The sequence below is a fragment of the Manacus candei genome, unplaced genomic scaffold (assembly GCF_025592945.1).
Source record: "Manacus candei isolate 608988 ecotype Guabito, Panama unplaced genomic scaffold, ASM2559294v1 h1tg000046l, whole genome shotgun sequence".
Lineage (NCBI taxonomy): Eukaryota > Metazoa > Chordata > Aves > Passeriformes > Pipridae > Manacus > Manacus candei.
This window is the reverse complement of record NW_026138094.1, coordinates 16,777,273-16,793,853: the sequence shown is the minus strand read 5'-3', so window position 1 is coordinate 16,793,853 and position 16,581 is coordinate 16,777,273. Positions and strand designations below refer to the sequence as shown.

Sequence of the window (16,581 nt, the reverse complement as noted above, 5' to 3'; positions counted from 1 at the left end):
CTTGCAGTGAGGAGCAGCTGCACAGAGGGGCAGTACAGCTGCCCACACTACCCATGTGCAGATCTGAGCTGCAAGCCCCTGTGCCTTGCTGACTCAGAGACAAGCAGAGCCCACAGCAGTTCCCAAACACAGTCATTCTCAAACAACAGAATGGACCACTGGGGATGACCTTGTGCTAAATAAGGGACAAAGTGAAATGCTTTTACCTGATGTTGAATGAAAAATCTAGAGACACACTTGGGCTCTGCACGGCAGGGAAGCCCACCCCTCATTGCCTCCCCACACTGCCAGAGAACAGTCACAAGTGAAGTGCCACGCATCATGCTGCAGAGCATCTCACCACCTTAATGGACATGAACTGAACCCCCGTGGTAAAACAAACCCAGATGCAGCCCAATATCCCTGCACTGGCAACACGGCATCCTCAGACACTTGAGTCAGAGAATAAAGGAGCATCTTATTCAGTGAGTGATTCAGAGGTATTTGTCTGATCACTGTCTACAGATATGCTGAGCTGCCATAGACATCAGAAATCATGCCTGCTAAGCAAGCCCAAACTCATAAGGCATTTCAGCCCATCCTTAAAAATAGGAAGATAAATCAGAGAGCCTCTCGAGGAGACTGGAGCAGAGCTTTTCTCAGGGTCTGCATGCTGATTCCTTCAGGAAGCAGGTTATGAGAGAAAGTGAAGGGTGAGTGAATTAGTCCCCTAAAAATGTGTCATTCGCCTCTCTGATAGAGAGCATGGTCTGTGCATTTGCAACCTCAAGTCACTTCCTCTGTAAGCAAAGTGATTTTATTGATGTAGAATCGAGATAAAGACAATAAATAATAGGGCCAAGCTCTTGAAATAGAGTTGAAGGTAGCAGGAAGAGAGAAATTCCCTCATCTCCACTGACTCATACTGCTATCTTCCTACACAGGTAAGTGGTCTGCTCACCTGAAACCAGCAGGACAGCTCTTGGAGAAAACATGTCTCTGTGCAAGCAAGACAGGCACTGAGGAAAAACAATGCTCCTCTGTGTCGGAAAGGCAGGAAGCTGCAGCATGCAAACACGGCAGAGATGGAGCTGGCCAGAGGCCACTGATGCACAGCATTTCTGGGAGAGCTGGCTCAAGGGGCAACCTACAAACATACACTGTCCACCTTGGAAAAGGCTACTGGAAAAAAGCAGGGAGGCTTACTCTGTGAGCATTGCTGGGACACTTACATCCAGGAGCCCCCCATAGCGGAAGATACTGAGCAGGGAGTGCACATGGCTCTCACTAGTGAAGTACAGCCGTGTCCGAACGTGGCGACCTGGTGACAGGACTCCTCTTGAGTACCTAAACCAAAATCAGCCCAGAGTTATTCAGTCTGCCAATGAATTGCCATCTATCACACAGCCACACTTCTGTATACTTAATGGAATGAGATAACCCCACACTGGGAAATGCCAAAGGCAGCAGGACAGAACAAACAGTAGGAGCATGGGGCACAGGAGCAGAAAGTTTCATGGAGTCCTAACTGAGACACACAGTAGGGCAGTGGCTCATCACACTACACTTGCCCCGTGCAGGGAAAGGGATGAGGCACCACCATCCAGCTACAAAGGGTAGAAGCTTCTGTGGCAGTGTGCTCCTGACTGGCAGTCTCAATGTGCCTTTTCCATTTCTCTTCTAGTTCTAGGAGCACCAACGTGCTTTCCTCTTGGAAGGTCCTTCAGTGTATGCTCAGTACCTCCTTCCACACCTGTACGCTGTTGTGGCATGGGAACCACCCACTGCTCCATAGCTGCCCTCCCCACCAGCAGCAGCATGCAGCACAAGCCTTACAAAGGATGTAGTTTGTTGACAGACTCATCTTCATGGGTTCTCTGTAGGTCCAACTGGATCTTTTTAATGAGAGGAAGACAAAAGCCAATAGCAATCTCCAGTTTCTCCTCCTTATTAATCCCATATTCCTGCAGGAACAAAACAACAGATACCTTGAGCCCTGGTTCTTTGCCACATCCTCATGTGAAAGGCAGCTTGACTTCAACAGTCCTGCTTGCAGCACCACTGACTAAGCAAGGACAGGAAGAGAGATGCAACTTAGCATCTCTTGCCCTTTTTTTCTCCACATATTTCAGAGGGTTCCAAAAACCCCAGTCATGTCTGGACATGACTGTCAGTATTCTCCCGACAGCTGAGAGGTGCAAGTACCATGAACGAACCTCCAATCTATGACATGCAAACTTACACCCTGACCTGGCACGAGCATTAAAGCAACAACTGCTGTTGGCAAAGACAAAACCTGCAGTGCCATGCTGAAAACTGCATCTCACCAGCAACACTGAAAAACTTTAGAAGACCACTTCTGCTCTACAGGGGCACAAGTGCAGCTGGACCTTGCTGGTAGAAGCTCATCCCATATAAATGAAACTTTGCAAGAAGCAAGTCAACTTTGCAAACTGACTACACCCGAATTCCCTCCATTACTCCTATTAATGAAAACGACCTAGTTTGCAAGTCCTAGTTTGACAAGAATAACAAACTTGTCAGAACTTCAACATAGAAATCTCTCTTCACCTTCACGACCTTGCATGTGGAGGATGGGATGTTGCAGCAGTGCACACGCAGCTCAGAGCTGTGCTGTGACACACCACAACGAACATGGAGAAGCTGCTGCGTCAGCTGCTCATTACTCTGACCCTGCCAGAATCCTCAACCATGAGCCCAGCCTTGCCACATTTTAAGTCATAAATGGTTTCGGCCTTATACAAACACTAAGATAGATCTGAGAAACACTCACTGCGATATACTGCCTTGGGGGTTAATGTGCAAGAGAACTGAGACAAAACATACAGGGAAAGGGTCAGAAATTGGTGCTACAGGCACTGTCACACAGGCTCTACCTGCGGTATGATCACATCTGCCAGGGCTTTGGAGAGCTTGAAGAGTTCAGCTGTGCCTTCCAGTTTGAGTGCACAGTTGTGCTGTACATCATACTTGATACAGTCATAGATATCAGGGATCTTGCTGATGTCATAGCGCCCGTTCTTCATGCGGAAATCTCGCTCCAGCTTAGTCCAGCGCTGCAGCATCAGTTCCAAAGTCTCACTGTGATACAGCTGCAGGTCTAAACAGCAGAGAACACCAAACCTGAAACAAATTCACATCCGAGAACCACAGAATCTCAGAACAATGACTATTGCTGCAGAGGTTTCAAGTGACAGTTATGACGGACTTCTCCCAGCACAGAAGGGCTCTGGTTATCATGTCACCCACACGAATCCTAGTCTGGAAAAGCCACTGGACCTGTTGCACAAAGTTTTAACCTGCAGCAACAAGCTACTTCTGAAATACTTGAGAAAAGTGAAACCATTTGCCTTCTTGCTTAGGTCTGCCATAAATCCTGTAGAATGTCCCCAAGATGTCTTTAAAACTCTTGCACTGTTATGGGGAAAGTTCCTAGAGATGAACAAATTGTGACTGAAAAATCTGCTGTTTACAGTCTCCAGAAAATGCCTGAAAAAAATAGGCATACCCCTCCATGCTATACTGCTGCTGTTTACATTCACTCTAAACCAGGATGCACACATAATTTCCTTTGCATTGTAGCTCTCTTTAACCGTAGTTGAAAAGTGGAACAGGAGCCTTCTACATCAATGGCACATGGAGAATTTCACTTCAGAATTTCTTTACTACAAACAAACATAAGCTCTAGTGGTGTTTGGGAGCTCTGAAGATGTAACAGTAAATTAATCTGTTCCAGACCCTTTCCAGTTCTGATGGTCACCTGCAGATTTTGGGTCTTCCAGACGTTTTCGTATCTGGGAGGTGAGATTCTCAATCAAGGTGAACACCTGGTTACAGACCTCAACCGGGTTCTGGATAAAGGTCATGGAGTTGAGCAGAGAAGCGCTGCCTGTTGGTGCTAGCTGAAAGAAGATTCCAGCAGAGATTAGTTAGCGTCTTTACAAACTGGGATCACAAAATATCTGCCTTTTGCAGTTGTATTGCTTTCTGACTCAGGACAAAAGCTGTGCTCCTAGCTGAGCACAATAAGCTGGCCTATTCCTAGTAGTCAGGCATGTTTTAAAATCTTCCTCAGGACCAAATTCAGAGGGAAAAAACAACTCCTCCCATTAGATTGGACCTCCCTCCACCTGCAACATCCTCTCTTGTCTCACTTTGCTTCTATGCTTGAGCAGAAGGGCTTCATAGACTTTTTAAGTAGTTCTTTGAGGTGATAAATATGTTCCTTAATGGATTTTGGTCCAGTAATCACATCTCAGAGTCTGGGAAAAACAGTATTTTCAGGGCTTGCTGGAGAAGCAGCTACAAGGCTTTCACAGCTATAGTGCCGGATGCAGCCCAAGCTCTGTACTCTGCAGCTACCAGACTCTGAGAGGACACACAAGGATTTGTATCCAAAACGTCTGTCCACACATGCACAGAGCACAGATCTAGAATCCAACAAGGCAGACTCCCTGCTCACAGCAGTTGGGATTGCTCTGGGCAGCCTGCGGGAAACCACAAGAACTCTTTTAGCACACTCACAAGAAAAAAATGCACTGGCACTCCTAAAGAGAGAGGAAGGCACCATGATGAATCTTGAAGGGGTCAGCAGAGCAACATTGAGGATTGTCACTCAAAGAAGAGCAGGGGCTATTCACCTGCCCACTTCTGTGCATATCCTGTAATTTTGACCAGAATTGATCTCAAACTAACCAAATACTGTTCACACACCACAGACTTAATATCAAACCACTACAGCAATGCTATTCTCCTTCCAGGTACAGGGAGCAATGAAGCCACACAAGTGCCTTACCTTTTCATAATCCTCTTCACAGAACTGAGCATCCTTCTGCATGATTTCATGCAGTCGTGCCTTCACTCTGTGCTGACAGCTGCTAAGGGAATCACTGTCACTGTCCAGCAGACCATTCATGTTGGCACTTTTCACCATTTGCACCAGGATGGGGGTCAGCTCTCCTTCCAGGGCCAGCAGACCCTAAAGCCACACAGGACAAGATTTCAGCTCTGTGCAACCCAAGCAACAAACATTTCTGGTTTCAGCCAACTTGAGTGAAATCTAAACTGTCCTTGAAGAGCAGTTTTACAGTAACAGCCCCTCCTGTCAGAGGTGACTCTGGCATGCTTCTAGAGCTGTTAAAGCAATAGACAGCTCTGCCTGCAGCAGCCCCAGATTCGTCCAGGCAACTGTAGAGCAGCCAACTCAGTTTGCTTGAAAATGTTGATACAGCAAAGGCTCTGAAGACCAGCTAAGGCCACCACAGGATTCCCCTTGGCTCAAGCTTTAGAAGCTTTAGCTGCAGATGAACCTGTCTTCTTCCCCACTCCACACTGCACCAGATATTCAACTACTTTTTTAAATCCATCAGGCAAGGAATAACCCCTATGGCTGGGCAGCCATCCCAGAAATACTCATTCCGTAGGCAATGGTTTCGTGTGCTCTAACACCAAACACCAGAAATACTCCATGCATAGCTTCTTCTCCAGTCAGAGTCCTGTCCTGGACAGGACACTAAAGGTGACAGATGTGTGCAGCTGCACCAGATGTTCAGTCCTGCCCCATACACCTGCTATTAGCTCAGTGTACCCCAGTCCATCCAACACAGAGGGGGAAGATCCTAGGGCAGCTCCTTCCTCATCACCAGAGGTTTTCCTTTAGAAATGGCATATTTTAAGACTAACATAGCAGAACAAATGGATGCCCAAAAGAGAGGAAGGACCTTTGCAAAAGCTGCTGCTGTCATCTGAACTCGCCCCTCATCTGAGGCGTAGATCTTGAGATCATGGCGGTAGGTGCTGTGCAGCCTGAGCAAGCCACAGCCAGGGAAACCAGCGTAATCACCTGGAACAGAGGACAACTCAAAATTCATATTCTGACACCTGCAAAACTATCAGCTGAATATACTGGTTTAGACAACAAACTTTATTGTAGTAACAAACTTATCTAGAGAATTAATCACTTTAATGTGCACTTAGGCTGCTTCAAGATCAACAGTTCTAGATATACATGAGGACGAGAAACATAATGAAGGCTTTGCTTAACTTGGGAAAGCTCATTTTGAGGGAAAAAGTGAGCATTCACCAGTCAAGTCTGATGCTGCCCAAATTCTGCAGCAAACCCCTCTAAGTAGTTTGTAAGAGTCCTGCTAGCCTGCATATTCCAGCGCAGAATAAAGATGTGGGAAAAAAAAAAAATCACTTCCTTCTGCTTGTTTTCTGCACAAGAGCAGGCCCTGTTGCCCTCAGAACTGCAGGCCAGGCTGTTCAGCAGGGAACAGTTTCCAAAGTAGATCCTGTACAGTTATAACAACCTTGTGGTACAAATTGCCAGTTTATTTCTGATGGTCGAGTCAGCCACAGGAGTCAGATCAATAACGGAGGAAAGCAATTCGTGCAGTTGAGTCTGACCTTCAAAGACAGTGACTGTTGGTGACTATTTGCTGCTGGTGCCTTGAATCCCAGGGTGATTCTGCACAGTACCCACTCACACTGCATGACATGACAGGGTACACTGGGAACACTGCTCCCAGCTCTGACCTCACAAATCAGAGAAACACCCTGACAGACAAGGACAAGCACTATCCAGAAGTCAGATGTATGTCTTGACAAAGTTGCTAGGTATTAAATGCTACTCAAGAACACAGCACTCTCACGGAGAGATGAATGACCACATAGAGCAGAAGTCTTCAAAGCTGTGGTTCAGAATGACTCTTATCTACACAAGGCAGTCACTTCCCTGTAGGAGGTTATAACATCAGTTAAGCATGACTTCTCTTTGTGAATCCATGCTGACTACTCACAGTCACTGGCCTATCCTTCATGTGCCCAGGAATGGTCTCCAGGATTAGCTGCTCCACTACCATCCCATGGACTGCGCTGAGGCTGACCCAGCTGCAGTTCCCTGGGCCCTCCTTCTTGGCATTTTTGAAGCTAGGAGTGATATTTCCTCTCCTCCAGTTCTCAGGTACATCCCCCAGCCCGTACAGACTTTCAAAGAGAACCTCGAGTGGCCTTGTAGGGACACCTGCCCGCTCCCCCAGCACTGTGGGTGTAGCCTGTGAGGGCCCTTGGGCTCACATATGTCCAGCTTGCTTAAGTGTTCCCTGATCCAATCCTTTTCCACCAGGGGTAACTAACTCTTCCTTATTCCAGAAGGAAATCTTCTCCAATCCAATTTAAATTTGCTCAATTAATTTGAAATGTAATTAATTAAATTGAATTAATTAAACATACAAGTCAAAGACAAGCAGTATCCAATACTAGGCTCACTGGGCCAATGCAGTAGCAGTGTATTAGTCCTGACTCAAAGGCAATCTCCAATCTCAGTCTTTTTTATTTTCATTTTTGGCTCTTGTTGATTTGTGTGCATACTTGATGTTTTTCAATGTCACAGAACTATGACGGAAATATATGGAGAAGCTTCCTATTCTCCTGTCTCAGGGCAGGATTATCTGTTTTCCAAGACAGATTTCCTCTGTTCTCTACATCTGGCCTAAATTCCTTTTTAATAATCCATAAATTCTGTATCGTATTTGCTGCGTCAGACTGTATCTTATTAGAACAGCCTTTTTTTTTTTTAATCCTGGCACATTATTTAAAGAAAGCTCTGACACACTGAAGTTTAACCACTGCAGCAGACCTCTCTGGACAGCTTACACATCTTTGGGTGCAAAATTATTTATTCCTGCCATGTCAACTCAAAAGAGCAAAACTAGTCCTAGAGGCCACACATAGCCACAGCCCGAGTAACCCTCACCCGGGCTGGGCAGCCTGGCAGCCACAGGGCAGGACCAGAGGTACCTGTACAAAGCTCACCTTGGCCTCCAGGATACATGCAGCGAAAGGCTCGCCCCAGCTCCTCCGCCTGGACTCTTCCTGCTGGGGTCAGCTCTCCACCCCACTTAAGCACCAGAAGAAGGGAGGGGGAGGACTCTCGGCGAGCTTCTAGGAGACAAACAGGTACTCACTACATCAGATCTCATAGCTGAGCTTGCAGAGGGAGAGGAGGGGAGGAAGAAGAGGTTGTCATCAGCACCTCACAGAGTGTTCTCAACACAAGCCTGACCCAAAATCCCCAGAAAGGAGGAAATTTGGTCACTACTTTTTGAAGGTATAAGGTGACATTCACAAAATTAGAAGCACGAGCCCTGTGGCACAAACCAGGGTGTACTGGTAACCACATTATGCCTCACTCCAACCTTTCCTATGATGTGAGCAAAGATAAGACACGGGTCACCAATTTTTGCTTGCATGTCCAGAGGCCTATACAAGTAGGGCAGCTGCATGCACATCTGAACTCCAGCCTTGAAGATCAGGGTAGCAACATGAGGTTTCTTTACCTTCATCTTCACTTGCAGTTTTTGGATGTCCATGAGGCAGATAGGTCAACTGAACCTTACGGTTAATGCCAGAAAAATGCCCATACCTGTCACAAGGGAGAGGAGAAAAAAAACTGAAACAAGTCAATTCCACTCAGCTTTTGCCCAGAGGTCCCCAGGCTGCACACAGCTAAAGTACAGCACAGGCAAGAGACTTTCTGCTGCAACACCCATTGCCATGGAATATGAAGATTTTTGCCATCTCCCTGTGACTCAGCACACAGCCCCAGAAAAAGCTAAACAGGTCCCCCAAACGAAATTCAAAGATCCATTTACTTGCTCTTCGACCGAGAACACTCTGAGCTCTCATATCTCACTAGGGCTTTAATCTCTACCTATATATTTAACAAGTGAATTAATGAGATCACAACAAAAAACACTCTGCCAGATGCTTTGAGGATAACTAACCTCCAATGAGCAGAAAGAGCAGGGGAGGGAATCACAGTAAAAAATGCTCCTCTGTGCTCCAGAGACACAATCTGAACACAGACATCAGCTGTGTGTGCCACAGCGAGCTGCAGTTCTGAGAGAAACCCTGGTTTTGTTTCTAAGATGCCAACCATATTGTCTTTTATTTCAACTGTATAAAACCTGAAAGGACACAAACATCTTTTCATGTTTTCTGAGCTCCTTTTTGTTAAACTTTTGGCACCAGGACAACCTTATTTAAAACGAGATTTGTTCCAAATTTATCAAAATGCTTCATTATCAACGTGGTCCCTTCAGAACTCCAGTTTCTCTCCTGCGGCAACAAAAGCTCAATTTTGTCTCAAGTGGTTTAGCCAAAGATCAGACACACATAGGAAAAGAACCAGCAGGGGGCTTGATGTCAAGAAGAAAAGGTTAGGATCATGGTACCTTTCATGTACAGCTGCTAACAGGGGACAGAGGAGACCCCAGTCTGTGGGTGCCATCTGGCCAGGACACCAGCAGCACAGCTTGTTTCTGTATCACATGCTCTGAGGCAAACCCATGGTGCCCCGAGATAGGAACCCTTACATCTCCAAGACGCTCTTCAGCTGTTCCAGTTTGGATTTCCTCTCCTCAATTTCACAATCACTGTGGCTTCCCAGCTCCACCACGAGCTGCCGTGCAATGTCCAGCACTTCCTGTTGGAAAGCAGACAGCAGTTCTGCCTCAGACTCACCACTGTACTCCTGTGAGGACTCCTTACAGCTTTACCTAGCATCAGGTCCACACAGACACTCCTCAGAGACACGTCATTTCATAAGACACAGCTCAGGCAGGACAAACTTTCACATGGCAGTTTGCTTCGTTCCCACCCCGTGCTCCAGTCCCGTTGAGAATTGAGCAGGTACCTCCAACTGCCCCACTCCCATCTGCCACCAGAGGCAACTGCAGCAGGTGGGCAAGCTGCATCAGGCCCTACATCCCCATCCTACAGTGTGCACATCAGCCCCGAGAAGTTTCCATTCTGCTCTCCTGCTGTCACCCAGCTGAGTGTGCATGGGGTGCAGAATGAGACAGGGAGCATCTGTGTGACAGACTATTGCCCTTTTGAGGGTTTTTATGGTCCCAAAGAATTGCCTTGCACCAGAATCTCTATTACCTGCATGTCCCACACAGTAACCCCAGAATGGATTTCCTTACCTGTAGCTGCTCTGGTTTCTTCAGTTTCAACTTCCCTGTCTTGTAACCATCATATTTCTCAAATAATTCAAAGAACCTGAACAGACAACAAAGAATGCTGATTCATTTTCTGCTGTTTCAGTGATACAAGGAACGTCATCCCTACATGTGCATTCAGTCTCTGTCCTTCAGGGAGAACCAGCAACCTGTCGGCTCCTCCCTGTGCTTCAGAAATTCTGAAAAAATAAGTGGTTTTCAACACAGGACCAGGAGGCAGCCACTAGCTTACAATTTAGTGGGGCACTTCCCTTTACAGTACCTAGCAGACCTTCATTCTCCCTTCCAGTGCTCACACAGAAGGTGCCAGGATCCTTATGGGGGAAGGGGGCTTTCTCAACTGGGCCGAAAGCATTTGTTTGGATGGAGCCAGAAAAAAGCTCTGCCTCCCACACACTCATCCCTCTGCTCCTGCTCCTGGTTCAGAGAACAGGCCCTCCTCCCTTTCCAGCAGCACAGCACCTTCTTGCCTTGGCTCTTACCGGGCATGCTTCACCTCCATCTTCATCTTCTGCTTTGGGGTGCGATCTCCGTGCCGGATCACTGCAATAACACAGCGAAGCTCCATCCTGGGAAAACATAAGGTACACCTGACCTATGTGCCCCTACACTCCAAACTGCCACCAGGGAGTAATTTCCCATTTGTCTTTCAGTTCCATTCTTCTGACAGCTACTTTCCCCATCAGGGTCGGAAATTCTCTCAGACTAAAGCAGGTACAAGCGCCAAGGTTGCAGAAGCAGTCAGAGCTCTTCAGACCCTACCAGGTTGTCTGTTTTCATACACGTGTACAAGTATGCTGAGGATCATAAAGAAACTTTTGCCTTTGGTCTTTTAGCCTTCTGTGGTGGAAAACTAGTAAGGCAAAAGGTATGAAATGAGGGGCTGCCAAGTATATGGGTAATGAGAGTATTTCAGCTAATTGTTTCCACCCATTTCACTGGCAGCTCAACATGTACCTTCTCTAAACTAGCAGCCAGCTACAGCAATGCCCTGATCTGTTTTCTGTTCTGATCAAGAATTTGGGCCCTCTGAAAGCCATGTGAGCAGTTTCTGTAATTTCTTCAGTGACTCCTTGTCTGTATTCAGCAAACCTACATGCTATGCCATGCCTTCTGTGTGCATGGGTAAGCTTTTCCACAGGCACTCCAGGCTTGTAAGCAGCACAGCAGCTGGAGGATGCTGTGCTGCTAGTGGTGTTGGGCCCTTGGACAGGGTTTGCACTTTGCCCCTCATGTAGCCATCACTGGCATTCTTTTGATAAGATTGTAGGTACTCACATAGTGCCTGAAGTTGTGGGGACAATGGGAATGTCTTCTGCCTCTGTTGGGATGGACCAGGGTATATGAAACTGGGGAGCCAATTCCCGCATGATTATATTTCTGGAAGAAATCAGAATACAACGCTCACAAGAAATTCCATTCCCTTGGTTCTACACCTCCTCCTTAGCAGTCCAGCTGAAAGACTTGAAGAGAGACACAGAATTTCCCCTCACTTTCCTCGGAGAGACACCTATTACACTGTGGGCTAATCAGGGCACCCCAAAGGGGCACCAGTTTCCCTCACATCACCAATACTGTAAGTGGGCTTATCAAAGAAAAGTTCTGTAAGATATACCTAGCTGTAGACAAAGACAGGACAGCTAATGCCAATGCAGGCAGGAACTCCAGGGGCTAAAATAATTAACCCATTCCTCCCAGAGCCAAGCTTTCACCTGTTGAACAAATGACCCAAATGAACCACCTGCAGACTTCTCCGACATACTGACTAGGACTCCATGTTCATTTTACTTTGCTGTGAATTACCTTACTCCCTGATCAAAATCTGAATTGTACATACCCGAGGATTTTGGCACAGTCATCATAATACTTCATGGAGTTCTTCACAAAGCTGAAGCCATTCACATCACAAACAAAAGAGTGGCCGTTGGCTCGCAGGAGGTCGAACCCACACACGGTTTGCTGAAGGAAGAAGCAGAGGACACGGGACTTGGGCACACAGTGAGGGACCACCACCACAGTGGGGGACAGCAGCTGCCCTGCCAGTGGGGCACATACAGACCCAGCCAATGCTGCCCAGTTCAGCCCCGCTGGTGCTGCAGCCATCCTCCACTCTGTGCCCACCTCACGAGCCTCCAAGAAGTGTGAACACGTGCCGTAGCCATGAAGGGCCAGGCCCTTCAGAGGAACCTTTTCACCCCCATTGCTGTCCAAAGGCTCAACCCACAAACCCCCAGATGAAGCCAACCCAGAACCTCCCAGAACTCTAGAGGCCTAAAACAGAGCAGCTCCTGCATCTCCTGCTCTTCCTTCCAAATCCAACCATCTTGAACCAGACTGATAAGCACAGACAAGGAGTGGTGCAGGCAAAGATACCCATCATGTAGAAAAGGCTACAAGGTTGAAAGGAGCCCAAATCTGCATCAGCAAAACTACATGGGCTACTGATTGCAGTGGGGCAGGAACGAGGAGCCAGTGCTTCTTCTGCTGACATTGCTGAACATGTCATGGAACCATACCTAGACTCACACACACTCTCTACCCACATGTAAAATAAAACATAAATCTGCACCAGAGCCAGATAAAAAAGCAAAAAAGAAAAAAGAAAAGTACCAAAACACCACAGAAAAATATAAAAAATTTTCACATAAACAAAAGCAGGAAATAGCAAAGGCAGGATGAGCACAGGTCAGATGGAGAGCAGCGCGCTCAAGATCCAATATTAAATGCTCAGATGTATGTGGGACACCAGGCACCTGCCAGCACAGAGGGCATTTGCTGCAGGCCTCCTGCCTTCCCAGTCACCTCTGCCCAGCAGGACCAGCAGCTGGCATCAGGCATGGAGGACTGCCATGCCTGAGACACGCCAGGGTGACAAGTTTTAACACTGACCCAGATATGGATCAGACACTCACAGAGTCCTGCTTGCACATGAAAGAAAATACAGACCTTGAAGGCTACACAGACTTTACGGGCGACGAGTTTCTCCATGGCAGTCAGCATGACCGGGTAACGGATTTCCTTCCCTTCGCTGTCCCGTTCCACTTTCCCATCCAAAGCGGGGGATTTGCGAGCCTCTGCATGGGCATAGTCCGGCCCAACAGTGTACACCTGGAAGAGACAGAGTTGAACCTGACACAGGCACCTAGACTAACTGCACCTTCCAGAAGGTATTTCTGATGCAGACACAGAGAAGGAGTTCAGATGGTCTCACACGTACCTTCTGGTGTGACCTACAGAGCACACACTCCCCGCTTTGGGGCCCAAGCTGCGCAGTCAGCACCTCACAGCTTAAACACACACTCCAGAGCCTAAGTAGGACTAAGCAGGACTCCCCAGAGCCTTCAGCTCTCACAGGCCTGGAGAAGGAAGGAGCTGTTCCAGGCTTTCCCTTACCTTTACATCAGTGCCATCTGTAGGCATGAACTCCTCATAAATGTAGGAGCCTGTCTTCCTCACACTGCTCTCTGGTGAGTATACGCTGCTCCGGCTGCCAATCTGAGAGTACAGAATAAACACCTCAGGGGAGAACACCAGGCTCCCTTTTTTAGATGGAACAACAAAATTAAGAAGTTTCATTCCACACGTACAGAATTAGTGGAATTAGTGGAGAATTAGCCTCTCAGAACCCCCAGCTGTTACAGCACACTTTTTTTTACTAGAGGACAAAGAGACTGCAAAACATGGGCAGTAAGTATGTCATTTTCCAGGCTTTTAAGAGGAGAAAAGCTATTACAAACCATTAGGTTGACTCCAATCACTTCAATGATACGTAAGAAAAAAAACAGTGGACAAAGACATAAAAAAGGAGCCTAATAGGCAAATTAAAAGAAATGATGACAGGTGATAATCCAACTCATTTAACTTCCTTCTAGAATGGGGACTGATCTTATCAACATCAAGGATAATGTTTTCATAAGGCTTTAGATACAATCTCAAGTGGCATGCCTGTATCTTACCGAAGGGAACAGTCATTTTAGAATTATTAACGGCAGATGCGTAACTGATTAGAAAAAAGATACATCACAGATACAACTGTTCACTGGTAAAGTGGGAGAAGTGAGTAAGGGCAGATTTACTGTGGAATCTAGGAATAAATACTGCCTTTATCACATGTGCAAGCTACACTTAGCTGAGAAGGGCAGGAATAATGTTAAAGGACAGGAAGAGAATTTTTTTTTAAAAATCATCTTGATAAACCCAAGAAGTGATCTGAAAAAAGCAACATGCAATTCAGAAAGGACCACAGTGCTCCATGACTGCTCAAAATGGGACTCAGGTCACACAGAGGATGGGGAAGGTGAACTCAGCACTACCAGTAAAATACGTCCTTCTGTGATTCCCAGGTATATGGGGTTGAACAAAAAGTTCTAAGAAGGTCTAGACTTCCATAACGCAAAACCTTTTATTTCCCCTTCACTTGCCCTAACACTCCTTGCTAAAGCCATGTGGGTCTCAGACCCACAGATATGTTGGTTTCAACACCAGCTCTGGGGACCCCTCCTCACCTTACGGAAGAGCCGCTGGCTGCCCCCACCTGCTGATGTCGGGTAGTAAATATACACATTGTGGTCTTCGGCACTGACTGGTTTCTCTACAAATGGCTTCGGGAAAACAGCTCCGTTCACCTCCACGTGGTCCTCTCCTTCCACCAAGTTGCACTCTGAAGACAGAGCACAGCAGCAGCACATCAGGAAAGGTGGGACAGCCCTAGTGCAGAGCCACAGCCCCTTCCCAACCCATCAGCCAGTTTTGCTGTTGGGACCTTTATTCACAAAAAAACCCTCCAGACTTGTGAGTCAGGCCTCTTTGAGGCGACTACCAGTGCCTGTTCTCTGCAGAGTATGTTAAATAGCACAGCCTGGGGAAATGGCTTTCAGTAGAGCCTGGACACTGACCTTCCGGTCTGTCAGGGTCTCGATTGAGCACAGCATAGCGAGGCAGGTCTATTCCCTCTTCTTGAAGGATTCGATACACTTCACGCCTGTAGAGGACAGACACAGCGTCAGAAGAGTCTAGAAGGTCCTCAGTACATGTCAGTGGGGAGACTTCATTCCCACTGATGACAAAGTCAGATGAATACAAAAAAGCCTCAAGACAAAGTGCAAACACTTCTCAGCTTATGGTCTCTGGATGAGACCTACGGGCTATGGGGTTTGCCTCAGTCCTATTCTAGACGCGGATGCCCCAGAGTAAATCTCTACCCGGCCTAAGCATGGGTGCTCAATTATTAGCATACGCTCAAAGCATAGCAGCACACCCAGTACATGCTACCTGCCCAGACCTGCCCTCCTGGAGAGCGCCCTGTCATGCCAAGCTGCCCAGTGCCTAAGCCAAGAAGAGGCAGCAGAGCCTTCTTTCATCCTGTGTCTTTCACTAGTTACAGCTTGGGGTGCCTGCCAGCAACCACGTAACTACGCTCACCACCCCAAAGACATGGCAGGAGGTTTGGGGTCTGTAGGAGCCCTACCCACACACAGCCAAAACAGCCTGGGTGTAACAGCTGAAGTACGTGGCTGCTGGTGGCCTCTACCAACAGATGACTGAGAAGCCTCAAGTGTCTGACCAACACATCTTCCACACAATCTGACTTGGCCTTGCTCCTAATTTCTGACTCAGAGGCCCATCTTACCACTTGGCTCTTCTGCTCAAAAACTACCTTTTTTCTTTAGTTGTGGCAGCCTTGTTCTGTGAGAACTCTTCCACTTCCTACTTCCCATCCATTCCTTACAAGACATTTGCACCAGAAAATGAAATATGCCAAGTCTCAATAGTTTTACCCTCAAAGCTATTCCCCTTCATGCTTTGGAGGAGCAACCCCAAAAAACCACAGCTAAGATCTCCTTCCTCCCACCTCACTCATTTGCTTGTGGCCAGGAAGACGAATTCTGCACAGTGTGCTGAGAAGAATCAGACAGAGGAAGAGGGAAGGGGCTTTAGTGGCTTGGATACCCACCTGTCCTGAATATAATACTGCATATCAAGGTCATTGATCAGAAATGGCTTGCACAGCTTGGCATAAGCAACCGCCTTATCCAGGGGGAATCCTGAAATACAGGGCGGGGACAGAGGGGAAGGCTGAGAGCAAGCTCCCTTGCCCACAATTCAAGCAGGCTAAGGCCTGCTACAGATGTGTTACCTTTGGAGTGGAAGGATATCAGACAGTCACAAGAGGGCCAGTTCTCCACCGGTTCGTTCAGAATAACATCTTCCCCCATGATCACCACTGTGATGTACTCAAACTTGCACAGACGCTCTAGAATCTGTGTCATGGGCTTTGACTTGGACTTTTTGGTCATGGCACAGATTCCCACCACAATCTGCCGTTCTGGTGGCTAAGGGAAGACAGAGATCAGTTTAGTAAAATTTAATATAACACTGAATAGTGGTCAAAAGCAGTTGGGAGCTGGAGATCATTCTCATATTCCTGGAGGTTACAGAAAAGAATAAATGTTTCTCTTCTGCAGAGACACCTTTGCCCTTTTCACAGGTCCCAGATTTTTCTCAAAAATTTTCCTGGTGAAACAGAAAGGTTTACAGGAGTGCCAGGGTTAAGTTT

The 16,581-nt window shown here is 47.1% G+C and overlaps 1 protein-coding gene across 11 annotated transcripts in view; it reads right to left on the bottom strand.

Moving 5' to 3' along the window:
- Window positions 1-16,581, bottom strand: part of PPIP5K1 (diphosphoinositol pentakisphosphate kinase 1) — a 47,436-nt gene that overhangs the window by 24,422 nt on the left and 6,433 nt on the right. For 9 of the 11 annotated variants that reach the window (XM_051796718.1, XM_051796717.1, XM_051796722.1 and 6 more), the window contains 19 exons: window positions 16,162-16,357; window positions 15,979-16,069; window positions 14,921-15,006; window positions 14,531-14,685; window positions 13,419-13,520; window positions 12,972-13,133; window positions 11,863-11,984; window positions 11,304-11,405; window positions 10,508-10,594; window positions 9,990-10,065; window positions 9,378-9,487; window positions 8,340-8,425; window positions 7,816-7,944; window positions 5,721-5,842; window positions 4,796-4,978; window positions 3,761-3,902; window positions 2,877-3,100; window positions 1,816-1,943; window positions 1,212-1,326 (listed from right to left, as the gene is read on the bottom strand). In XM_051796718.1, coding sequence (XP_051652678.1) covers window positions 1,212-1,326; window positions 1,816-1,943; window positions 2,877-3,100; window positions 3,761-3,902; window positions 4,796-4,978; window positions 5,721-5,842; window positions 7,816-7,944; window positions 8,340-8,425; window positions 9,378-9,487; window positions 9,990-10,065; window positions 10,508-10,594; window positions 11,304-11,405; window positions 11,863-11,984; window positions 12,972-13,133; window positions 13,419-13,520; window positions 14,531-14,685; window positions 14,921-15,006; window positions 15,979-16,069; window positions 16,162-16,357 — 2,418 coding nt within the window. The remainder of the gene's footprint in view (window positions 1-1,211; window positions 1,327-1,815; window positions 1,944-2,876; window positions 3,101-3,760; window positions 3,903-4,795; window positions 4,979-5,720; window positions 5,843-7,815; window positions 7,945-8,339; window positions 8,426-9,377; window positions 9,488-9,989; window positions 10,066-10,507; window positions 10,595-11,303; window positions 11,406-11,862; window positions 11,985-12,971; window positions 13,134-13,418; window positions 13,521-14,530; window positions 14,686-14,920; window positions 15,007-15,978; window positions 16,070-16,161; window positions 16,358-16,581) is intronic. The other 2 variants (XM_051796720.1, XM_051796728.1) reach the window with 1 other exon arrangement.